The sequence below is a fragment of the Sceloporus occidentalis genome, unplaced genomic scaffold (genome assembly GCF_023333645.1).
Source record: "Sceloporus occidentalis isolate IW3139 unplaced genomic scaffold, rSceOcc1.0.p SCAF_7, whole genome shotgun sequence".
NCBI classification, from domain to species: domain Eukaryota; kingdom Metazoa; phylum Chordata; class Lepidosauria; order Squamata; family Phrynosomatidae; genus Sceloporus; species Sceloporus occidentalis.
The window spans coordinates 7,419,285-7,445,258 of NW_028316987.1; the positions used below are offsets into that span (position 1 = coordinate 7,419,285).

General features: G+C 41.7%; 1 protein-coding gene across 2 annotated transcripts in view; it reads left to right on the forward strand.

The window, feature by feature from the left end:
- The window catches only part of MLLT6 (MLLT6, PHD finger containing), a 113,791-nt gene that overhangs the window by 8,248 nt on the left and 79,569 nt on the right, over positions 1–25,974 (forward strand). For both annotated transcript variants that reach the window (XM_089531796.1, XM_089531797.1), the window contains exons 2-5: positions 14,500–14,579; positions 23,387–23,441; positions 24,253–24,362; positions 24,954–25,057. In XM_089531796.1, coding sequence (XP_089387922.1) covers positions 14,500–14,579; positions 23,387–23,441; positions 24,253–24,362; positions 24,954–25,057 — 349 coding nt within the window. The remainder of the gene's footprint in view (positions 1–14,499; positions 14,580–23,386; positions 23,442–24,252; positions 24,363–24,953; positions 25,058–25,974) is intronic.

Consider the following 25,974-nt stretch of genomic DNA (forward strand, 5'->3'; position numbering starts at 1 on the left):
GCTGACATCAAGAATGGCTAATTTTTTAAAAGAGTACAAAATTAGAAACATCTGAGAGGAAAGAATAGATAACTGGCTCTCAGCACTTACTTGGACATCTGTACTGATACCATAAGCCCATATAGACAGGCCAAAATAAAGCTGCTTTGGGTCACTTTGGAGATATACTGTTTAAATGATACACACATCTGAAGAGGCCAGAAGCTGCGCCAACACTGCACTCACACACACACATGTATAGTAGCTTATATAAACAAACATATGGATTTTAATATCAGAATATATGAGAAACAGAACATGATGTCGTTGACATTGTCTCAAAAACAATACTGACATTCTAATGAAAGAATCAAAGAAACTGGCAAAGGCAGAGCTGTTGGCTGAGAGACAACTTTCCAACATCACATTTTACAAGGCCCTTTCAGCCTCACTGAGGAATACCAGAAGGAACTGTAGAATGAAATCTCCTATATGAACAAATCTATATAGACACATCACATAGGGTTACCATTCATCAGGACCTCCAAACCGGGACAAATGTAGGACAACATGTTCAAATGTAGGACACATTTTTTGTGTGTGTGTCCTACATTTGAATAGGAGCCTCTGAGGCTTTCCCTCTGGCCCTGGGCCCCGCCCTCGGCGGAGGCGGAGCCCAGGCGGGGAGGGACTCCTCCCCTTCAGGGAGGCTTTCCCTCTGGGCCTGGGCCCAAGCGGCAAGGGAAAGCCTCCCTCAGCTTGCCATATCTTGCCCGTGAGCAGGGGCAATTCCGGGGGCGGGGCCAAACTGGGGCGGGACCGTGCGGCCCCGCCCCAAACCGGGAAAGTCTCGCCCCCAGGCGGGATATGGCAAGCCTAACATCACAGGAATCATGACCAGGCATTTTCTGCCCGCCATTCAAACCAGCCAATACAGGGCATCTCTTTTGGGGTGTCTGGCTATATGGACTCTATGCTCAAATCATAGGCTATCAGCACTTAGTTACTTATGGGATACCAGTGGCTTCTTACGGAAACTACAGTCCCTTGACAGTCTCCCAAAGAATACCATCCTAGATCCTATGCATGCTGAAGCCTCTTTTACTAACATCCCCTGCAAAGATGGATTGTCAGAAATATCATTCCAGATGGCGCTACAAGACACAACTAACCACCAGACTTTTTCTACTTGCCACAGCTACTTCAGTTTTGGAGATAAGATGTATTTGAGATCAGTGGCAATACCATGAGTACAGGGACGAAGCTAGGATTTTAGGAAGGGGGGGTCCAGTCTAAGTGCCACCATTATAATGGGGCTTGGCTGCGGCGGTGCAGCAGCATACACCATTCATTTTTCTAATGAAAGGGGGGGTCTGGACCCCAAGAACCCCACCCCCCCCCCTTGGCTACGTCCCTGATGAGTACTTGTGTGATGTCAACATATTCATGGTTGCCCTAGAATAAACATTTTTCAGCTCTTGTCTTTGAAAGCCTTTCCTTTGCCTGAGATACACAGATAAAATATCATCTAGAATCACGGTCCTAAATCCAGTTTCTGGCCCCAGCTAGATTAGTTCCATTGAATGCATGGGTTTCATCTCAGTGTTGACTTTAGCAAATGATTCAATGTGTATTTTCTACTTGTGAAAAACAGTCGGACTTAGGCTGTGGACAGGAATCACTTGATAAGTTTTACCAGGGCTTCACTGATTTCATTTTATAATCAACCTCAGAGTAAACTAGTCCACACAACAGGTTCACCTTCTTGATACTTCTTTGCTTAATGGACAAATAAACAAAATGTTGCAACAAAAAGCTAATGGCCATCACATAGAACTACATGCTTCCAGGTTCCACACAGAAGAGACCACAAAATCCATTGTTTATTGCAAGTTCTGTGATACAGCCAACACAATATATTTAGCCTGGAAGTAACGCAGTACAAAATCCCCAAAGTTACCTGTAACACATCACTAGAGAATAATTACTTTTAAAAAGAAAGAAAGAAAACTCTTAACTACTTTTCTGTGTAACAAGCAGTATTTACTTAAAATGATTTCTTGGAGCATTTTATGGGGTTTGTTATTGTTGCTGATATTAGCCCATTACTTTTAGTGTTTGAGAATGATTTTTTTTTTACCAGAAAGGGAGCTAAAAAATAACAAGTAATTCAAGATGTTCTTATTTTTCTTGCAACATGAATGGTAATAAACTGTTTGGGGGGGGGGAGCATCCTGTAATGCGTTAGATGTTAAATGACTTTTTAAAAATAACACAAACTTTTACGTAGAGAGATCTTGTAGCACCTTTGAGACTAACTGAAAGAAAGAAGTTGGCAGCATGAGCTTTTGTAGACTTAAGTTCACTTCCTCAGATGCATTTGAGGAAGTAGACCTAAGTGTACAAAGGGTCATGCTGCCAACTTCTTTCTTTCAATTAGTCTCAAAGCTGCTACAAGATCTCTCTACATACTGGTTTTACAGACTAACACGGTTTTGAATCAACTCTTTATGTTTGTCTGTTTTGGCTGCCACATATTATTTTTGACATCAGAAGACACAGAAAGGAGGTAAAAGTGACTAAGGAGAAACACTCTTGCACTTTTCGGAACTACCCACCAGCAATTCTTTCTTCCCTAGTTTAAAGTTTTGCATTACAGTGTCCTCTCTTTCCCTGGTGAATTACTGTTTTGTTCACTTGATAAAAGAAAGCAAAACATAATAAGAGGAATAAAAACAGAGCATGGAAATTAGAAGAGGCATGAAAACACCATGTGAGAAGTTGTATGAAATAGAGGGCCATGGGAAATCAAGGGCCTACTCTTACTGGCAATGCAAACTATGTACCAGATTATTATAACAGAAAAACAACGATATGAGTATGAAGTTATATTTCGACCAACATCAGGATAAACACTTATATGTCAGCAAAAAAGGACACATAGCTACATAAAATTTGCATGTGCTGATAGATCACCTATAATTCACTTTTCACCATCGTGGTGTGATAAAGTGACCAGCGTGCCTGCTGAATCTCCTGTGGAGGTGTTTGCTATGGATGGACAATTTCAATTGCTGCTCCTCTCTGCTTTTGTTTATTTTATCTTTAAATCTGGACATGAACTGGGCAACACTCCAAAATGTCCTCTGATGGTTCTTCAAACAGAGGGCAGTTCTGTAAATGAAGGGCTATCCTAAACAGTATTTCCTCCGCTTAAGGGTGAAATTGATTGATTTTGAGAATTGTGTGACACTCCAAATGTCGTTGGACTGCAGCTCCCAACATTCCTCCCCGTTGGCTGCGGTGACCAAAGCATCTAGGAGTTGCAGTCCAACAACACTGGGGAAGGGACTGCACAATTCCAACCCCTGCTCTCTGTATTTCTTTATATGGGCATACCCTCCCAACATTTTACAGATTAAAACTGGAACACATATGGCCAAGCAATATCAGAGTGTGAACAAGATGGCAAAAGTTATTAATAAGAGAAAATAGACAAGTTAGGAAAGGCTGCAGCGGTTTGCTTTTGCCTGAACCTCCTGGGAAGAGCACAATTCTGCCCCCTCCTCACCCCACAGATGAGTAGCTGAGTTAGATTTGCGCTTTGAACTCAGTTTGCAGCAATTGAAGTAAACTGAGGACAAAAGGAAGGAAGTGGGAACAGGAAGGACAAACTAAGGCCCGTTACAGACCACCCAAAAGGGGCGGTCTTGGGCCGCTGCCGGTTGCAGCGCGGAGGAGCCACAGCAGTCAAACCGCGCGACTCCTCCGCTCTGCAAAAAAGGAGTGCAGAAATCGCATTCCTTCCAGCAACCCGGAAGAGCCGCCGCAAGTGCCAAAGCGCGCACTCACGACGGCTCTTCCGGGTTTAGACGTCCGGACGCTGTGCGTCCGTTACGTCAAGATGGCCATGCCCATCTGTATAGGGTGCCGCCATCTTGCCGTACGGAATATGTGCGAGGGGCAAGCGCGTCCGGAAGCACCGCCCCTCGCACGTATTCCTGGCGCAACGACGGCGCTGCTTAGGCCCGTCTGTAAGGCGCCTAAGACATTTCAAAAGCAGGTGAAAAAGTAGGACAATAGTGGGTCAATAGGGACTGTCCCTGACAAATCAGGAAAATGGGATAATATGATTGAGTTGGTTTTTTTTAATGAAAGTTCATGGGGTCCACGCACAAAGGCCAGAATACCTTCAGTTACCTCTGCACTCTATAGCAACACCCAGTAGCTGTCTACATATATGTCATTGTGCTGCCTGGCATCACCATCACTGGTGCAGGTTGCTCCCTCTGAAGTCCTTGCATCAGTCTCAAGGCTGGGTGCATCACTGTGCTCTCAGAGGGAGCGACCCACACTGGCAGTGGCAGTGCCAGGTGGCACAGCAGAATGTGCATGTGAACAGCTGCCTGGTATCACTACAATGTGCTTTGGATTCTCCTGCAAAATCTGGACCAAAAGGTGAGGTTTTTAAAAACTGATTTAGGCAGGGATAGGGTGGGTTCTGGATGCAGTTGTCCAGTGGTTAAGACACTGACTCTGACAATTACAAGATCTGCAAGTCAAGGCGCAAGAACCACACAATGGAGTGAGCTACCATCAGTAGTTCTAGCTTTGCCAACCTAGTAGTTCAAAAGCAGGTAAATAAATAGGTACCACTTCAATGGGAAGGTAACAGCATTCAGTGCAGTCATGCTGGCCACATGACCACAGAGCCTTCTTTGACAACGCTGGCTCTTCGGCTTAAGTCACAGAGATGAGCGCCACCCCCTACAGTTGGACACAACTAGACAAATTTTACTTTTGCTTTTCCTTTGCTATGCGTAACTTGTTGGGTTGTATATATTTAATTAAGTGGTTTATGATTTAGTGATGTATGCTGAATTCAGTATTTTAGGAATATCAACTTTCAGTTAAAACAAAAAAAAAATCCCAATTGGTAAAACTGAGGAAAGTGTTTTGAAATCTCAAGAGCTGAAGGTAAGAAAGAGGGTGAATGGAACTCCTGTAAGGAGACATTCCCACTTGATTGTAAAGCAGGGTGGTTTGAGGTCAGAAACCAGCTTATTCCTCCTCCTTCCCCTCAATGCCAAAAATATTAGCAGAAAAATAAGACCTTTGTCTGCAGTGAATGGGTGGACATACATGATCTGCCAAGTGATAAGAGGATTTTTGTTTATGAATCATATGCCGCTTAACCACTGAACGGATTGTTGAAATTTCAATACATTAGTATTTCACCAAGCATTCAGTTTAGATGTCTTTTAAATTTTTGACATACTGAAAGAAGTGTAAGATAACTTACAATTAAATCTGAAAAAGCTACCACTCATTCTTAGAAAAGCTGTCTTTTAATATTTCCTCATTCTCTGCTATGGAAACAGACCAGAGCCAGAAAATCTTCTGGAAGTTTTAAAAACTACCACATCACAGCATCAAGGTGGTTTTTTTGGTGCTGCATTTAGATGACGCAGCACCAAAGGGATCACCATAAAGCCACAGTGCAGTGGCTACTGCACCCTTTCCAGGATGCAAAAAGGAGCTACTTTATGCAGCTCCTTTTTGCGCTGCAGAAAGTCCAGATCAGGGCCACGGCGTGTGGTTGCGATTCTGGTGAAGATGGAGGTGGCTGCAGGCTGCCTCTTAAAACTTCCAGGAGATTCTACACAGCCCCATAGTTTTCTAAAATGCTAAAGAAGGTTCTGCTCATTTTAGGAGATGTCCTACCAAGCTATTACTTTGTTTTGTAGGATGAAAATATGTTTATATGGGAACCATACCCTCCTGATTAAGAAGAATGATAAGAGTGGCTTGCTAGATTTTGTACTAAGGCATTTCCACCAAAGAAGGAAAAAGAGAGAAAATGTTTTAGAGCAGGCATGTAGATTCAAGACCACCTGTGGACCTTGAGAACTTTCTGTGCAGATCCCAAAAAGTTGACCAAGTCATATCCACTTTTCTACTCAAGGTTTCCATGATTACTGTTTTTGCTGAAGGATCAGAGAGGCTTTCACCTACAAGCCTACAAGTCTAGATCTTGGCAGGCAGAGGGGAGAGTTTTAAATTAGTCTGTTCCTACATACTAAAGTCGTCCATGTTCATGTGCGTGTACAGTGATTGTGTGTATGTGTGGCTGCAATCCACAAAACAATACTGGATGCAGTTTTTAGGACTAAGAAGAATGTGTACTCCCATTTTAGAATATACCAAAGAGCTTCTGTGCTATGGATAAGATTTTATGGTCTTCTGGAAGAAACATCTTCTGACTATTATATTATTATTATTATTATTCTTTATTTATATAGCACTGTAGATTTGTAGATTATAAAACCTTATTGCATTGCCACTGATGATGAGTTCGTTTTTCAATTAATTGTTATTAATTTTACTGATGTGTTTTTATATGTATTTTAAATATTGATTTATGTATTTTAGTGGACTGTAATCCCACCTTGATCCATCCGGTAGAGGCGGGGAAATATAAATAAACTATTATTATTATTATTATTATTATTATTAAGTGAAATGCTACAGGATTCTGGAAAGCCATATTCTCTAGTTGGCACAATCTGTAATAATGGCATGCTCTATTCTTTGTCCTAGTCATCAGAAAGATCCATTTGCCAGGGAATTCTTTCTTTCTTGGGTTGCATAATTTGTCTCAGTGGCCAGTGAAGAAGTGGGGTGGGACTTTCAAAACAAAAGTGTAGTTTAGCATGCTCCTTTAGCTTTATTTGGACTTAATACTGAGACACTCCCTATGTATGGTGTACACACACACACACACACATTTAACAGTTTGGCATCTTGAGAAGTGGCCTTTGGATCTCCACATTAAGCACAGAAGCAGAAAATTGGAGGGTCCCATGAAGGCCATCTATTCCCACCTCTGGTTAGTGAAGGAAATCCAGAACTTGAGCATCCCAAACAGATAGCCCTCTAGCCTTTGTTTGTAGGTCTCCTATGAGGGAGAGGCCACAACCTCCTAAGTCAATACAGTCGGCCCTTCTTATAAGCGGATTTTTTATACACGGATTTAAGCATACACGGTTTGAAAATGTTCCAAAAAAGTATAAATTTACCTTGATTTTCCATTTTTATAAGGGACACCATTTTGCTATGTCATTATATGTAATGAGACTTGAGCATACACGGATTTTGTTATACACGGGAGATCTTGGAACCAAACCCCAGCGTATAACAAGGGTCCACTGTAGTTCCTTTGGCAATATGCCCTAACAAACCAGTACTTTCGCTTAATTTACCCTCTTGTTATTTAAGTCCGCTAAACTAAGTCCTGCCCTCTGGGAGAACACATCTTTGCTCACTTCTGTACACAGCCCTTCAGGCATTTGAAGAGGGTTATCCTTACCCCAAAATGTTTTCTCCAGATTAAATATACTCACTTCTTTCATCATAAGACTCATTTTCCATACCCCTGGCTATCTTTGCTCCTCCCCTGCAACCATTTCAGTTCAACTATTGTTATTTAAGTGAAGAACTTGGAAAAGTTACTTTTGTGGCTTACAACTCCCTCATTCCTACATCCATTATAGCTGTCCTGGCTGCAAAATTCTGGGAACTCTAGAGGCCAAAAAGTAACTTTTCCAAGCTATGGAAGTGCAGTATTCTAGATGGCCAGTGCAGAGCAAAGTGGAGTATTACTTGGTAGTTATTGTTCTATGAGCTATAATCACATTCGCTTTTTCTACTCCCAGGTCAAAATGCTAACTGCTACTTAGTAGTGAAGTAAGCCAAGCAAATTTATTTCTACTGGGTTTATATGGGTACTTTATTTCTGCTTCAGGGGATATCCAAGAAACTAAGGTGGGCACTTTAGCATTTCATCTTGACTAGTGGCAATATTGCCTAATATAAGGCAGAAAACAATTTGCGGAATGCAAACAGGAAAGCACACATATACTTCCTTCGAATCACATGGGAACATTATTCCTACATCTCTGACCACTTTGACTGGTTCTCTGCTCTGAACAGCTATTCATACAAACTTCAAAATTGACTTGTTTACTAGGTAAGCATGCCAGTTGCCAAAGGCAAAATCCCTCTTCTTGAAAAAGAAATGAAAGGGTAACTCCTTGACAGGAGTGCTATAATTGTTAAACAATTATATGGGGATATTTGGGGAGTGGGACAAAGAAGTAACCACTTCAATTGATTTTAAAACCAGATGCTTTTCTGTAACTTTAATCTGAAATAGACACAAGAGAGGGACTTTGAACCTTGCTGTGTATCCCTCATAACCTCACAACTGAAAGGGTTCTCCTCCAAATTGTGGGTAAACCCTAAACATACTGAGCGTATGCACAGTATTTTCCTCTCTCTGCTTTATAACCGCAGCTCACTGTAGTCAAGTTTTCCAAAGATGAGTTTCCTGATTAGAAATCAAGACTCCTAAGCTAGCCCCAAACATGTCATCTTTCATATTAGAATTATTAGGCACAAATCTCTCAAAATGCTTCCTTTTTTCTTGCCAAACCCAGCTTTAAATGTTAATATTTAGAGAGTTGTTGTAATTTCCCCTCTTCATCAGTTTGGGAATTGGAACTTTGTTTACATTTTTAAAAAATGTGTCCTCATATATAAAGAGTTAGATCCAGAATTAGTCACACTTTAGAGTAGGCCCACTGAAATCAATGAAATGTAAATTAGTCTGGCTTAAATCCCATTTATTTCACTGGGCCTTCTATGAATATGACTACTATAAATCTAGTTCTAGCACTCTGATGTCCTTTCACCCCACCCTCAAGCACAGACCTCTTTTTATTTTGACAGGCCTTTGGCATTTAAGCCAGTTACTGTTGAAAGCAGTTGTTGTTTCTTTTTACTGAAGTGTTTTAACTGCAATTGAAGCTGCCTTTGTTTTTAGTCAGATTTTGATATTGCTAGCTGTACTCTTCTTCATTTTTTTAGGAAAAAGGCCAGGATATCAATTTAATAAAGAAATACGATTGTAATTTTCTTTTGCTCTCTTCCTTCCTTTCTTTGTTACTTTCCCCTCTTCTCTTTCCTTTTCAGAGAAAGGAATATTAAACCATTTTCAGGGGGACTGGGTTATTCTTCATCACCCCTTACTAAAGCAGGACCAAAATTGCTCTCTCCCTCTCTCTCATCTGCCAGAGCTTTTATATAGTTTCTGTTTTCTATATTTGTCTGGCCTCCCAGGATTTTCTGGGGAGGAGGTTGCCTCTCTTGGTTTCATTGCATGAGCACATTAAAAACATCAGCCACACTTCTTTTGCTCATGTTCACTTTCAGACCATAGACAGAGGCATGAAGAAAACCTGTTCGGTTTGCATCTGGCCTGGGTTGTTGTAGGCTGCTATCCAGCAACATCAGCAGCTGCCAACATTTTGGAAATCCAAAAGAGTAGGAGATTTATGTTCTTTCCACAGATCTTGGAAGTCCCCGCCTCCTTTTCCTCACCACGCCACTTATAAGAATTGCTTTGCTGAAAGAGAACAAAAATCCATCTTGTCCAGAATTCTATATTCTAACTGAATGATTCTAGAAAGCTCTTAAAGAGACCACAGACATTAAGGTCTTCCCCTCACTGTTTTGATCTCTACTTCCACTCACTATTTTACTCTCATCCCCCCCCCCCAAATATCCCAGATAACAATTTCCCCCAAAAATGTTTTCATCCCCAAAGGTACATTTTCCAGCCTCTGGTACTGATAAATCTACATCCTCCATTAAGGATTTGATCTTCTGCCTTCCACACAGATGCACACACAAGCCATTAATAAATACATTTGCATTTGTGCCCATTTATACTCAAGCTGGATTAGATTCAATAATGCATGCTAAGAGCAAATTCTTTTTAGATGCTTCTTCTGTACTTAAGGCATACCAGATGCCCCTACCGTCAGACATAGTGAAATACTTTGTTCAAAGTGGTGGGTTTGGGAGTTTTAGTTTCAGTTCCTGGCTTGTGTTGTTATGTGCCTTCAAGTTTGGATTTATGGTGAACCTAAGGTGAACCTATTGCAGGCAAGAACTGTTCTGAGTGGGATTGTATTTGCCTTCCTCTGAGGCTGAGAAAGTGAGAGTTGTCGAGGGTCCCCCAGTGGGTTTCCATGGCTAAGCGGGGACTCAAACCCTGGTCTCCAGACTCATAGTCCAGTGTTCAAACCATTACACCACGCTGGCTCCCAAGCATCAGATCCCATCCACTCTTGGAAGCTAAGCAGGTTCAGCCCTGGTTAGTATGTGGATGGGAGACTGCCAATGAATGTCAGGTGCTGTAGGCTATATTTCAGAAGAAGAACTGTAAATGACAAAAACTACCTTTGAGTATTCCTTGCCTAAGAAAACCCTGTGAAATTCCTGGCATCACCAGAGGTTGACAGCAGCTTGAACACCGTTCCTTGCTGACTTAGCAATGAAGGTGAGAGTGGCTCTTTCATTATTTTCCGGATGTTTGCAGTGTAGGAACTTCCACTCCTGCATGGTTATTTTGTAAGTATATCTGATAGATAGATAGATAGATAGATAGATAGATAGATAGATGATAGATAGATAGATTTTTTATTTATTAGATATGTAAAAATAAAAATGAAAAATGCCAAAGGAGATTCTAATGGGAAGCTGTGCTTTTATCTTTTTTTAATGTTTTAAATGCGACTTCAACTGTTTTAACTTTGTTTGAATTAGAATTGTTTGGTTTGATTGGATTTTTAAAAAAACTTTTGTATTAATAGGTTCATTTAGCCATGCTTTGCTTTAATTTGTTGTAAAACACTTAGATATGACTCACTGGAAAAGACAATAATGCTAGGACAGGTGGAGGATAGTAGGAAGAGAGGAAGGCTGCGTATTAGATGGATAAATTCAAGGAGCCTGCAGGACCTGAGCAGAGCAGTTGAGGACGGGGGGGGGGGGGGGGAATTGGAGGAGCCCCATTCATGGAGTCACCAGAAGTTGACTCGAGGGTAGTTAAACTGCCCATATTGGTAATAAAGAAGGAAGGAAATAAGTCCATTTTAGCTGGTTTGTTTTTAATGATATTATGTTCCTGATAGATTTTTTAAAAAAACATTTTCCTAAGTCATTTGGAAGACCCAAGGTAGTGTAGTGGTTTGAGCATTGGACTGTGACTCTGGCTCGGCCATATAAACTCAGTGGGTGACCTTAGACAAGTCACATTCTCTCAGCCTCAGAGAGTGGCAATGGCAACCCTCTTGCCAAGAAAACGCCATGATCTTAGGGTCGTCATAAGTTGGAAATGACTTGAAGGCACACAACAGCAACAAAGTCATTTGGAAGGTGATTGGGCTGAAAAGACAAACTCTATGTGGAGTACGCGAGAGAAAGATTTGTGGCACTTTACATGTTGTTGTTACTATTATTATTATTATTATTATTATTTATAGTATTTATACCCCGCCCTTCAGCCAAAAGGCTATCACAGTAGCTTTATTAGGGCAAGAAATGTACTTTCACAACATATCCACTTCAGAGTTCTCTTACTGAACTGGACAGGGCCTTCTCAGCCCTTATGTCTTGTCTCTATGATATGTTTGGCCCAACCAAAATGCACAAAATACATGTTGTAAGCTTTAAAAGCTCCACTGGCTTCTTCATCAGGCAAAGGTGTTAAATGTTGCTATGGGATTTAAATTTTATTTCCATGGCTCAGCTATGGAAACCCACTGGGTGACCTTGGGCAAGTCATACTCTCTCAGCCTCAGAAGATGCCAATGGCAAACCTCCTCTGAAGAAACTTGCCAAGAAAACCCCATGATAGGGTTGCCTTTAAAGTCACCATTTCAGAAAGGACTTGAATGCACACAGCAACACGAAGGTATCACTGTTTTGTGAATTTTAGATGTTATTATACTTTGCTACATGACCATCACAGGTACCCTTGGATATCTCCTACCAAGAGAACTCACTGGCTCCCTGTCCACATCATTTTGAAGCATGATTCAAAGAATTGGTCCATACCTATAGAGCCCTATACAATATAAAACTCAGGTAAACAAAAGAGAGCCAGCATGGCATAGTGGTTTAAGTGTTGGACTATGACTCTGGAGATCAGGGGCAAATTACACTCTCTCAGCCTCAAAGGAAGGCAAAGACAAACTCTTTCTGGACAAATCTAGCCGAGAAAACCCCATCATAGGGTCACCTTAGGGTCACTATAAGTTGGAAATGACTTGAAGGCACATGTCAACAACACAAAAGAAAACTTAATCCTTTACCCAAGCTATATCCATCTTGTAAGTTATTAGTTCCAAATATCAATAGCATTAGTACATTAAAGGCTTTATCACACCAGCTCCTGTCATGCTGCAGTCATGCTAAAAAATTAAAACGGCACCATATCAACTTGATTGCAGTTACCACCGCATTGTCTTTCATTCGCATGACAGAGGCTGCTGCCCCAACTGCGTTCTCTCCCTGTCCTCTCTCTTAATTCCATCCTCCCTCCCTTGTGCTTAACCCAGCATGCCTTTGGGGTTTTTAATTTTTTTTCAAATTTTTTCACACAATTCCAGAATTCTGCAGCTCTGATTTTTAAAACATTCTTAAAACTCCAAGGCTTCAGAACTCCAGAATTGTGTGAAAAACAGACTAAAAAAAAGCAAGTGAAAGGAAAGAAAGGGGGGGGGGGGAGGAAGGGACACTGACACCAATTGCACTAGAAAGCTGGGAATGGTTTTTCGCACCTGGGGCACTGTGCAATTGCAGTTTCATCCACAAGTTTCCCCCATGAATGAAAAGGGATGGCATGGGGATGGAGTAGCTAGGGGAGGGAAGTGGCGTCATGCAATCAACATTGCTGCCTCTTCCCAGGGGAATCACAGTCTAAAAGCCACATGTGGTAAAGCCTTAGGCCCTCTCCAGATGGGCCTTTGCAGCGCTCCCATCATGAGCTAGGGGTTGGCCGAGGGCACACCACCATACGTGCCTCACCCCTAACACGTGATGAGGGTGTCAAAATGGCGGCACCCTGTACACACGGGCGCCACCATTTTGACGCGACAGACACTTAGCGTCCACACGTCCCTTTCATCATTGTGACGCTGCAAGTGTGCCATTGGTGCACTGTGGCGTCACAATTGCGCTGCAAGAAGAACCCGCTTTTTAAGGGTTCTTTTTGATGCACGAGGGAGCCGCACAGTTTGTCCGCTGCAGCTCCCTCACGCAGCAAAACAAGGCGTGGATAGACCGCCCTTTTTGGGCAGTCTGTATCCCGCCTAGGTTAAGATAGTGGTTAAGATGGCAATTCAGACAACTGTAAGGTCGGAAGATTGGCAGTTCAAAACCCAAGTACCATGTGACAGAGTGAGCTCCTGTCACAAATCCCAGCTTCTGCCAACCTAGCAGTTCAAAAGCATGTAAAAGTGCAAGTAGATAAATAGGTACCACTTTGGTGGGGAGATAACAGCATTCTGTGCAGTCTTGCTGGCCACATGGTCATAGAGTTGTCTTTGACAACGGTGGCTCTTTGGCTTAGTAACGGAGATGAGCACCACCTCCTACAGTTGATTACAACCAGACATTGATATCAAGGGGAAACCGTTACCTTTACCTTTTTAAGATTATACTCAGCAAAGGATAACTTCCCCTCCTTTTGCAGTAGAGCTATAATTTTTTGGTTGTTTTTATAGTTATGGGGAATGGTGGCACTAAGTAGTGGATGAAAACTGTTCAAATAGTGGTTTATGCTGTTTGGCTGATACTGTCAACTTGGTTTCAGCGCTGGGTATCAAGGCAGCAATGAGGTGGACAGGAAGAAAGTATGATTTGTACCACAGGCAGAGACTTGTAGCAATTAGCTGTGTTTTTTAAAGTACCTGTTTTGGTTACATTTGAGAACCGTGAAAGGAAAGAGCCATTTTTTACATTCTTTATCAATAACTACTTTTGGTGTTTTAAATCACTATCGGTAATTAATTACTTTTAAATAACAACTTTCCAAGTTCCAAGAGCCACTTTTTACAGTTTGTATCTGTAATGGTATCCAACTACTTTGGTGGTTTAGGAACCATATGTGTTATTAATTATTTTTAATTAGCAATTTCCCAAGTTCTTCTTGTACCAGCATGACTAGGTATTGAAATCATCCCAGTACCTTCACTATTGGGAGATATATAAATACTGTAAAGAAAGGGTTGAGCAATTTTAATTCTGTTCCATCCCATAGATCCCATGGCTATTGGGCAGAGGTGATCTGGCAGCCTTTAAAGAACGCTCCTCCCTGAACAGGAGAAATTAGCAAGTTTGCATTGTGGTGGGCCTACACAATTACTGATTCCTCCAAATGGAATGGAGCCACTGGCTTGCATGATGTGGCCTGATAGTTACTTGACAAGTTCCTGTTTTGCAATAGCAGACTAGCACAAGTTGTGTAGATCTATGACATGATGTTTTGGAAGTTCAGCCGAGCTTTACTTGAATAACAAGGAAATGCTATTCGCAGGATCAGCTTAAATTGGTAGCTGAAGTACAAATGCTCACTATCTCCAAATTCACATTGTTCTTCTTTTCTTGCAGCATGTTATGGAATTGTACAAGTTCCCACCGGACCATGGTTCTGTCGAAAATGTGAATCTCAAGAAAGAGCCGCCAGGGTGGTGAGTAGAAGCTGCAATAGTGTGCAAAGCATTGCCGTACAAAATCAGACCCAAATTGTTAGATGAGCCCAGCATACTGTTCACAGCAGGGGATAGCAAGATGTGTCTAGGAAACAGAATGTGAAGTCTGTAGCCTATCTGGGTCCCTGGAAGGCTGGTGTATACTGCCCATGAAATTGGAGGCTCCATCCTGTGGGTTACTACAACACTTTATTCTTTGCAGTTCATGCCTGCATCATCAGACATTTCCTCTGCAGATATGCACATGTTGTTCCAAGAACACCATTTAGGGTTGGCTCAGTAACAGCTTTACTCTCTTCATTTGTTATGACTGCATGTGAGCTCGTGTATTTTCAGGAGCATCAACATTTCTCTTGTGCTCACAGACTTCACATACTGAGCGCCTGTTATTGGAAAATAACAAGGATGTATGCCCAATATATAGATAGGTACACAAAAGGCTGTTTGTTTAAAAAGGAGAGAGGAAGGATTTGCTATTGGGAATGAAATTTAATTTTGAATAGTCTGAAGAATTGCCCTCCTTCCCCCAAGGATGCCCGCATGTTAAAAGCCTTTGATGGCTGATTCCTCCAAATGAAATTCCTCATAAAGGCACAGGACTTGGACAAATGGGGTTTTGTTTTGTTTTGATGAACCCTGGTCAGTTGGCAACATTACCCAATGAAAGTGTAAAGGACATACACCACTTAGGAAATTAGACAAGAACTTTATTGTCTCCCTTAAACCTAAACAGCAATTCCTGACTTCAACTAAGTCCACTGCCACCCAGTGGTTAATGATAATATTTACAAACCCTCTTCCCCTTAAGGCAGCTTTGTTGGGTCTGATGCTGACTCCTACTAATTCGAAACATTATTTTTCCCCAATCCTAGCTAAAAGCCTCCTGAAGTCTGACATTTAAAAAGAAAACACTGAGCTCCTTATTTCTCCAAATTGAAAAAAGGATTGCAAAGTTTGTGCTGTCTTTCACTCAGCTAGTCTCAAAGGTGCTACCAGATCCTTTTGCATGGTGATCTTTCAGACGACACAGCTATGTCTCTGAAAAAGGATTGTTTGAGAAGTTACTGTTTTGACTATAACTCCCAGAATCTTTCGCCCAATATGGCCATGGCTCTGGGATATAAGATATGAGCAAAATCATGATGCTGTAACAGACAAGGATAGCCACAAGAGCAACAGGTGCATTCACAATACTACACTACACTGTTATAGTGCTATTTTTCTATTTTTACTGCTATGGGTGATTTCTGTTGAATTCTGGGGTTTTTAGTTTAGGGAAGCCTAAGAACTCTCTGGCTGAGAATTCTAAATATCCTTCCTTATAATGCAAATCCCAGGATTCCACTGGAGTCAGCTGTAGCAATAAAAGTGGAATAATAGCACTATAACAGTGTAGTGCGGTATTGTCCATAGATACAGGCTTTTAGTAGCTCTCTAGCATAGCACTATATGTGCCCCATTTGCCAACCTAGAAGTGGGAAAACATGCAGAGAAATCTTTTCACTGTATGCTCTCTGTGAAATGAGCATGGGGCCATTGTTAGGATGGTGCACACTCAACTGATCATAGGGGCACTGGCACAAGCCAAAAACTTGCTACCTTGTGGAACCAGTCCTACCCAGGAGCAACAAGAGTAAAGTGCCCAATTTATTCATCATCATCAAAAGAGAAAGAGAGAGAGTGAAAGAGGAGCACTTCACTAATTTATATGGAGCCAGCATGGTGTAGTTATTTCAGTGTAGGACTAGGTTCAAATCCCTGCTCAGCCATGGAGATGCACTGGATGACCATGCAAGTCTCACTCTCTCAGCTTCAGAGGAAAGCAGTGGCAAACTGTGTTGAATAAATCTTGCTAAGAAAACTTCATAATGCGGTCTCCATAGTAGAGATGAAGGCACATAACACCAACATTTATATGGATCGAATACATATTTAGAAATAATTACTATAAACTGAATAGAAATGCAATACATTTTTCCACAGTTGGGAAAATTGACAGCTCTACTTGCTGCCCAAATATCATATCCAACATTTTACAGATGAAAATTGGGATACCTTGGCCAAGCAACAAAAGGATGTGATTAAAATGGCAAAAGTTATTGAGGGAGAGAACTCACAAGCTAAGAGAGGTGGCAGCTGTTTGTTTTTGTTTGAGCGTACTGGAAAGGGAAAGATTTTGCTTTCCTCCAAGAATCTCAAAGGGGACAAATGTTTCTTCTTTGCCCTCTTTTTATCCTCACAATAGTCCTACAAAGTTAATCAAAGTAAGAAAGAATGGCTGGCCCAGGATCACACAGTAGCTTTTTTATGTCTTAAGTGGAGACACGGTGACCCAAGGGATAGGAGAGAAAAGAGGGATACTGATGAGACTATGCAGTTGAGACACAAGTGGCTGTACAGATGAGCACCATGCAGCCACCCCTTTACTGGCCAGATTGGGGCCATGGCAACCTCACAGCGTGGCCCTCATCCAGCCTCTGGAGAGTGCAAAAAGGAGCCACGAAAAACAGCTCCTTTTTGCGCTTTCCAAGGGGTGCCATTGCCACGACGGTGCGGCTTTATGATGCCCCTTCGGCACTGCATCATGTAGATCATTGTGTAGATCAGTACGCATCAAAATGATGTCCTAGGGATGGAGGGAGGGCATCCAGCATGAGGACACTGTGCCCTAACTGTCCATAGGCCCACAAGTCAAGTTGGAAGAGGAAGCTGGGAAGGGATAGAAGATGGGAGTAGAGCCAGCTTATAAAGAACCAGACCCCTGGAGGTGAAGAAAGGAGGTAGAACGTAGACAGAAGAGTCTACAGCAGAGTTTGTAAACAGTTACTTTTTTGGACTGCAGCTCGCAACATGGCCAATGGAGGATTTTGAGAGTGGTACCCCTAAAAGAGTAACTTTTCCACATATTGATCTGCGGGTGGTATGGACTGAACTCCATGAAAGAGAAACCCAGAGTCTACAGCCAATTAGGTAGTGATGAGAAGATGGAGGTGGAAAGCAGAGCAAAGACACAGAATCCTGATAAGGAAGACTGGTTGCAGAGGAAAGGGGTCAGAAGAGTGGCAAAGCATGGGCAAGTCAATGGGGGAAGATAAATGTAGGAAAGTGAACCTAGATTACTGGCTAAAGAGCTGGCTGGATGTTGCAACCTGTACGTTGGTATAGAAAGTCAAGGACATAGCCACATTACCTACAGTCATCTGAGCTATCCTAAACAATAAGGGAAATGAATTCAGAGACACAGCCATGTTAGTCTGGAATGTCAGTATGCAAAGGGATCTTGTAGCACCTTTAAGACTACCTGTGCAAAAGAAATAAGCTTTTATCTGACAAAGCAGACTAAGTCTACAAAAGCTTATTTCTTTTGCACAGTTAGTCTCAAAGGTGCTACAAGATCCCTTTGGATGGGGGAATGTAATGCCAAAGCTTAAGGTAATTGAGTTATTGTTGGTGTGTTGAACATAACTTACTGTTTGATTTTATCAGGACTAAAACTGTTCTGTTTGGTTGTGCTACAAGGGTGGGGAGGAGGTTTTCCCCAGTAAAGGGAGGGTCATACCACAGGGCCTTGTGATGTGGTACAGCCTCTGGCTTGTCTGTGATAAACAGATGCATGCGTGCAACCATCTTGCTGCCCAGACTTCTTTTAGGAAAGAAAGATTAGCTGTGTCTGGTCTGTCAGCTGACAGAGGGAGCAGATAAACCGCCTCCATGCATTGTTGAGGAGATTTTGCTGAGCACCAAATAAGAAGTTACCCTGCAGGGATTTTGAGAAACCCATTTTGAAGAGTGGAGTGGAAGAGGATGTAAAGTTCAAGTGGAGTTTCTGCAAGAGTGAAGTAATACTCACCTACAAGTCTGTTTCTTAAGTCATGGAAGCTTTCTTGCTTCTTCCATTACCCTTTCTCTGCCTGGAAATCTTGCATGCTGGCTAGATGATTGTGGGAATTGTCACCCCAAAAGTATTTTTTCCAGGCTCTGCTTGTCTTAGTCTTCCCCAGCCATGTTCCTTGTGTTCCTCTTGGACTACAGCTTCCAATGGCTAGGTCATCTGGAAGTGAGGAGAACTTCTGAAGAGTAGACGATTGGGGAAAGGCCTGGCTAGCTATCTTGCACCTTTTAAACATATTGGTGTTTTCTGTAACTGCTTTAGGTTTATAAACAACTACAAAAGAAGTAGAGCCTGGAATCCTCTACATCAATGGTTCTCAAACTCTGGTCCCAGATAGTTTGAACTTCAACTCCCTAAAATCCCAGCCAGTATGGCCAATGCACAATCACATTCTGGAATTTGAAGTCCTGAGCATCTGGAGGTCTGGAGTATGAGAACCACTGCTCTATTTTATATTTGATGACAATTTTAGCACTTGCTTTTGGGAGAAAGTCTATAGTGACATAGTCACTTCATGTAAACACATGTAATTTACATAGAGTAATGTAAAGAGCTGCAGATATAGTTTTTTCCCCAAAGGTTTTGCAAAGCCTTAATTCCTCTGAATTAGTGTTGTAGGAATTGCTTTCTTTTAAGTCCTAAAGCTATTGTCTTTGCCAGTACCAATTCACTATCAGTTTTGAAAATGCTTATCTTAAAACACACGTACACATCAGAAAACCACTGATAGCCCTTTGGCTATGTACAGACTTACATAATTTGAATGGCGAGCCTGCTGTGAAAGCTCACACACCATGTCCTTTGTAGTCACATCATCCTCTGTCCTAAATTGAGGTCAGGGGAAATTGATTCTGTGTGTTTACAGTAAAAGTCAGCTGCATATATAATCCTGATTGGCTGGACATGAGTGATGTCACCGGCTTGCCTTCCTACTTGTCTTCAGTGCCGTTTCAACAATGAAAACACATTCTGCTTTTTAAAAATACAGTGTGGGAAGAAGGCGCTTTGACGGAGGCAGTGCATACCTGGCATCTCCATGCAGGGATGGGAAAGGCTTTCACTTGAAACCCTGCTAGGCCAACCTTGACAATAGCTAGATGGATCGATGCAGAGTTTTTAGGGATTATTCAGGTGGTGAAAATAATCCCGGTAGGATGTAGGGTGAATATTTATTGTCCACATGCATTTTGAATGCACCCTTTTAAATTTGGGGACAGACTGCCAAAAAAAAACCACAACCCACTGAATCTGGGATAATCCATCGTGGATTTTTCTCCCCCAAATTTTCCTAAAAGATTTGCATTGTCAGCTGGGTCAGTAACAAATGTGAATAGATCTGGGATAAACTGGGATAAAACTCTCCATGCCTTGAATATGCTTCGAATGTGCAGCCTCATTACTGACTCCATCTTTATTCAAGCGCTGACACGTGTGAGCAACAGAACTTGCAAAGATGCACATAGATGCAGTTCCAATTAAAAAATTGGTGTGCACAAGAAAACCGGAATGCATTAGTGAGTATATTTAGATAGTCACACTGTTAAAAAATAAGACTGAATAGGGCCCTAAACATCCTATCAGAAGTTTAAGGAGACAAACAAAAAAGTGGGTAAATTACTGGAAAGGTTAAACAGTACAGAAACATTGTTTAGTTTGCTATCCAAATATTCTGTCAAAATGAGCCAGCATGGTATATTGGTTTAAGTATTAGACTAGGACTCCAGGAGACCAGAGTTTGAATCCCCACTTGGCCAAGGAAATTCACTGGGTGACTGTGCAAGTCACACACATAGCCTCAGAGGAAGGCAAAGGCAAACTCTCTCTGAATGTTGTTGGCAAGAAAACCCTGTAGGTTTGCCTTAGAGGTATCATCAGGCAGAAATGGCTTAAAGGCACACAACAACCATGAGGCCAAGAGGTCAGTAATCTACATTTTAAGATAATTAGTTACAGTTTTTATTCAGGTCTGCAAAAGTAGTTACACATTCAATGTAACTGGTATATTGTATATTGCAACTAATTATAAAGTTAAACATTTGAAGAAGAAACCTTTTGCTTTATCAAAAGTAATTAAATTGTTACATTTCAGTTACTTTCAAAAAATCTGAATGCTTGGACATTCAACAGCCACTGTCCTCCACATCATCTCATTGTCCACCAAAGAGACAGAGTGCAAGCCAGCATTTGAATCATGGTTGATTCCTCTTCCTTTACAGCAACAGATTTTTATAGTAGGAAAAAAAGGTGGGAGAAGTAGTTTCAAAACATGCAGGGCATTTACAAGTGGAAGATGCCCATGTCTAGATCTCTCACATGGAAAACTCAGTGATTGCGAGCAATTACAAGATAAAAATCATGTTTGGAAGTATCCTAAGAGGTGTCCCTTCATCTTTCTTTCTTTCTTTCTTTCTTTCTTTCTTTCTTTCTTTTTCTTTCTTTCCCCATTTTTAAAGGTTTGATCTGGTTTTGCCAGAGGCTGTACATTATAGCAACTCAACCAGTTTAAGTTCTCACATAAACGTGGATATATCCCCAATAGATCTCAGAAAAACAGGCTACCTTGAGCTCTATGGGCCTCCAGTCTCAAGCTCATTAGTATAGCACAAATGAATATACTGTATGTTTGTTTCTTCCATCTAGGCACTGGCTATATGTTCTGGGGCTAAAAAGCTGTTAGAATTATTCAAAAGCGCAGTTTTGTGCTTAGGCTCACCCCATCAGTGCCTGTTATTTTGGCCAGAGCTAAGCCATATATGTCCTCTGTGATGTGGTAATATGGATAGAAGTACCTCTGGGCATAAGCAGAGTGCCGTTCAACCTACAGCTGAATCCCAGTGTCTGAGACGAACAACCTCCAGATGTTCCTTCTTTCAAGAATTACACCTCCTCCTCCTCTTCCTTGTTCCCAAAAGGCGGGGGGGGGGGGGGTCATGTGCTGCTCCACTAGATGAAGTGCTAAGGCTGGTTTGCTTTGTAAAGGAATTGTTGGCTGGCCCTTTGAGACAAACTGGCTGGAGGGCAACCTGTGGGAAAGGGTGGGGAGTAGTGGGGTGGGAGAAGAGAAAACATGTGAAGGCTTTAACAGTCATGTTTGAGAAAAAGCATTAGACTCTTTCAAAGGCTGGGTGGGCCAGTTGTCTGGCTGGCTGGTTGGTACAGCTATTTAACCCTTCCTGTTAGTGATTAGAGCTTTACTAATAGTGCAATGGGAGAGGTGCTTTCATCCAAGGGGAACGGAGGGACCTTTTCAAGTGCAAATTTCCCTGATGTAGGGCCCTTGCTCCTCTTGAGTGCCAAGTCCATCCCTCAGAAGAGAAGCCCTGAATAACTAGACTTCTGCCCCTCAAAAGGCATCCTATCAAAGTTCATCACAAAATATCTGCCTGTTCTTATCCCCACTCAGATTAACCTTGCGATTGTCTCCGCTACTTGCAGTGGCTGGTGTGTGTGTTATGTGCCTTCAAGTCATTTCCAACTTAGGGCAACCCTAAGGTTTCCTTGGTCGTGAGATTTCCTTGGCAATATTTTTTTCAGAGGAGGTTTACCATTGCTTTCCTCTGAGGCTGAGCAAATGTGATTTGCTCAGTGGATTTCATGACTGCGAGTCAAACCCTGGTCCCCAGAGTTCTGGCCTAAACCACTATGCCATGCTGGCTCCTACTGTATCCCAAACCAGCACAGTTGGGAGGGGGGATAGATATGATGCATACCCATACCTGCAACATTTTAACAATGAAAAACTGAAACGTGTGGCCAAGTAACATCCAAGGGTGGTCAAAATGGTAACATTATCAATAAAGAACTCCCAAGCTAGGAGAGGTTGCAGCATTTTGCTTTGGCCTGTGTATGCAAGGAAGGGCAGAATTCCTCTCCTCTTCCTCCTACAAAGTTAACTGAGCACAAACTACTTTTGCACGTTTGAACTCAATTTGAAGCAATTGTAGTCAGCTGGAGGACTAAAATAGAAAGTGGGAGGAGGAGAGAAAAACTGAGATATTTTAAAAGCAGCTGAAAAACTTGGATGACGGAGAATTAATTGGGATTGTCTGTCCCAAATCAGGACAGGTGGATGCCCAGAAATGTTTTTAGTGTTGGTCTAGTGCTGGGAAGATCCTAGTTCAAAGCCCAGATACCCTTGAGACCAGACACTTACTCTCAATGAAACCTCTCCTTCTAGAGCTCTGTTGGGAATAAAAGCAAGGAGGAAGATTATGTATCTTGTTTTTGAGCTTGTCTGAGAAAGGATAGGATATAAATATAATAAATAACAAATAAATGTATGATGTCTAAGAAGAACACATTACAACCAATGGAAAGGGAATGTTGGGAGGAAGCTGGTCAAAGATTCATTGCTTTGCTTTGGATTTGAACAGATTTAATGAATGTTAATACATTTTAATAAAATCACAATTTTTGAAATATGAGATCACAGCCGCATCCTGATACAGCAAAAGGGTATTTGAGTTTAAGAGAATAAACAGCTTGTACTATATAGCATGGGGAAAAGACCATGATAATAGCAGGGAATGGACTCCAGCAAAAAACTGCAGCAACAGCATAGCCTCCAGCATTTGACAGATGAAAACCAGGACACATGTTGCCAAGTAATATCAGACTGTGGTCAAGATGACAAAAGCTATTAAAGAGGAAGAATAAAAAATCCACATGATTATGTTATGGAATATACTTTGTTTATACCCAACTTTCCCCTCAAAGTTAGGATTCAATATGGGCTGTCTCCTTTTAGATTCAGCCCATGTATTATAATGTGGGGGACAATGCCCATGACACATTCCAGATACTTTGAAAGCACTATGACACTTTTTGTTATTGTTGTTGTTGTTGTTGTTCTAATCTTGGGTTTTTCTCTTGGTCTTTTCTTTTGGAATTTCAGAGGTGTGAGCTGTGTCCCCATAAAGATGGAGCACTGAAGCGGACTGATAATGGAGGTAAGATTCCCTTTGTGGGTAACAGTGATCACCTGGAATTAAAGCAACAGCCCAGTGAGCAAAGACTGCACATTCGTTTTTGGAACAGTTTTTAGGACAATAAGAAAACAGAGAGTCTATCAGTACCTTAAAGATTAATCATTTTTATTTGCCATCAACTTTTGTAGACTGAAGCCCACTTCATCAGTCTTAGACCTTGTTGTTATCAATAGCTTTTTATCCAGGCAAAGGCCACTACAATCCTTATCCCCACCAGTGAGTTTTCTATGGTGCAGGAATATTGCTTTGTGTAGAGAAATCTGGTCAAGTTAGCACACACCTGCTCTCTGAAGCATACAGTTAGCCCTCCATATCGATGGATGTTTTTAATCCACGGATTCAAGCATCCACAGATTGAAAATGTTCCAAAAAATATAAATTCCAAAAAGCAAATCTTGGCTTTGCCATTTTATACAAGGGACACCATTTTACTACTCATTATATTTAAAGGGATTTGAGCATCCATGGATTTTGATATCCATGGCAGGGGCTTGGAACCAAACCCCAGTGGATACCAAGGCCCACTGTTCAAGTTTAGTGTGTGTGAATCTCCTTTCAAGTTGCCTGTTGCCTTATGTTGATCACATGAATTCCATAGGGTTTTGTTAGGCAAAGAATAATCAGAGTGGATTTATTACATCAATGAAAACAAGGCCCAGCCTAAAAGCTCTATTTTACCCCACCACTGCATCTCCCTGGATATTGAAGCCATTATAATTGCAAACATCTCTGTGATCATTCCCTTATGGACATGCTTTTGTCTTTCATCCAGGCTGGGCCCATGTTGTCTGTGCTCTGTACATCCCTGAGGTGCAGTTTGCTAATGTTCTCACCATGGAGCCAATTGTCCTCCAGTATGTGCCCCATGACCGGTTCAACAAGGTAAAAGACCTCTCTGTTCCCTTCAGTACCCTCTGTCTTGGACTGTCAGCCGCTTTTCCAGGGAACTGCTTTTTCTTGACCTCTCATTCTCCTGTGCTTTGTTCATTTATGCAAATCTACTTTTAATTTTAAAATATAAAAAATAAAAGTGTTTTACAATTCTTTTTTTAAAAAATAAGCATGCCAATGGCTGCATCTACACTGCAGAATTAATGCAATTTGACACTGCATTAAATGCCATGGCTCAGTGCTGTGGGATTTTGGGATTTGAAGTATGGTGAGCTATTCAGCGTTCTCTGTGCTCTGGTGCACCTACAAACAACAAGTCCCAGCATTCCATGGGATGGATCCATGACAGTTAAAACAGTGTCAAACTAATTCTGCAGCGGCAGCATCCTCAGTTAACAAAGCCTCTGACAGAAAAGATCCTTTTCACAAAGTCTTTTTATGCTCACCTAAGTGGCATTAGTTGTATTGACAAGGTGATACCTCTCTAACAAATGAACAGGTCTAGATTTTGGGAGGCTCACACAATAGGATGAAAACTGAACATGATGCATACAGTTCCAATTGTTGTTGTTGCTGTTGTAGACTTGTTATATCTGTGAAGAGCAAGGCAGGGAGAGCAAAGCAGCCTCTGGAGCCTGTATGACTTGCAACCGGCATGGCTGTCGGCAAGCCTTCCACGTCACTTGGTGAGTCCATATTTTTTCAGTTTGCATGTTACTTACTTCTTCACCTGTTCCTCTCTCCAGATATTCCAATATATCACTTCATAATATGTGTGTTTGGATTTGGAATCACATGTTAAGACATGAAAGGGGAACAATGAGGATCTTAACAAGTTCTTTGATGGCTTCTGCCTAGAATAGGGAACGTGTACTGTTACCTTCTTGGCTGGCTGGCTCTGTCTCCTGTATTGATCTTGAACAGCCTGATCCACTCAGGCATAGCCTAATTTAGTTTCACTGACAGGATACATTAAAGTAAAACTAGGGTCACAGACCCACTGCAGATATTATCCAGTTTGAGACTGCTTTAACTGCTCTGGCTTAATGCTAGGAAATTCTGGGAACTGTAGTTTTGTGAGACATTTAGCCTTCTCTGTCAGAGAGCTCTGATGCCACAATAAACCACAGTTCCCAGGATTCTCTAGCATTGAGCCAGGACAATTAAAGTGGTCTCATACTGGATTATTTCTGCAGTGTGTTTTGGACCCAAGTCACTGCAAGTACAAAGTATATCTTTGGACCTTACACACCAGCAAAAATTCTGACTGCTCCCCAGTGGCTTACAGTCATGTTATGGGTTGCTGGCTGGTTATTTCATATTTAATTCACTATCGATTTCACCAACCGATTGCAACCTGACTGGGACCCGGGATGCAGCCAGGTTACAATTGCCTGGCGGCATTGGTGTCAAACTGAGTATGATAGAACCTGCCAGCAACCTGCAACCCGACTGCAGTCAAGTTTTTTTTTTGTTGTTGTTGTTGATGTGATAAGGTCCTTTATTGCTGACAAACATATAAAAAAGGATGCAATAGCAGATAATATAAGCAACAAAAGTGTTCTCATGTTGCTTTGGCTGGATGCTAACACAGCCTCAAGAA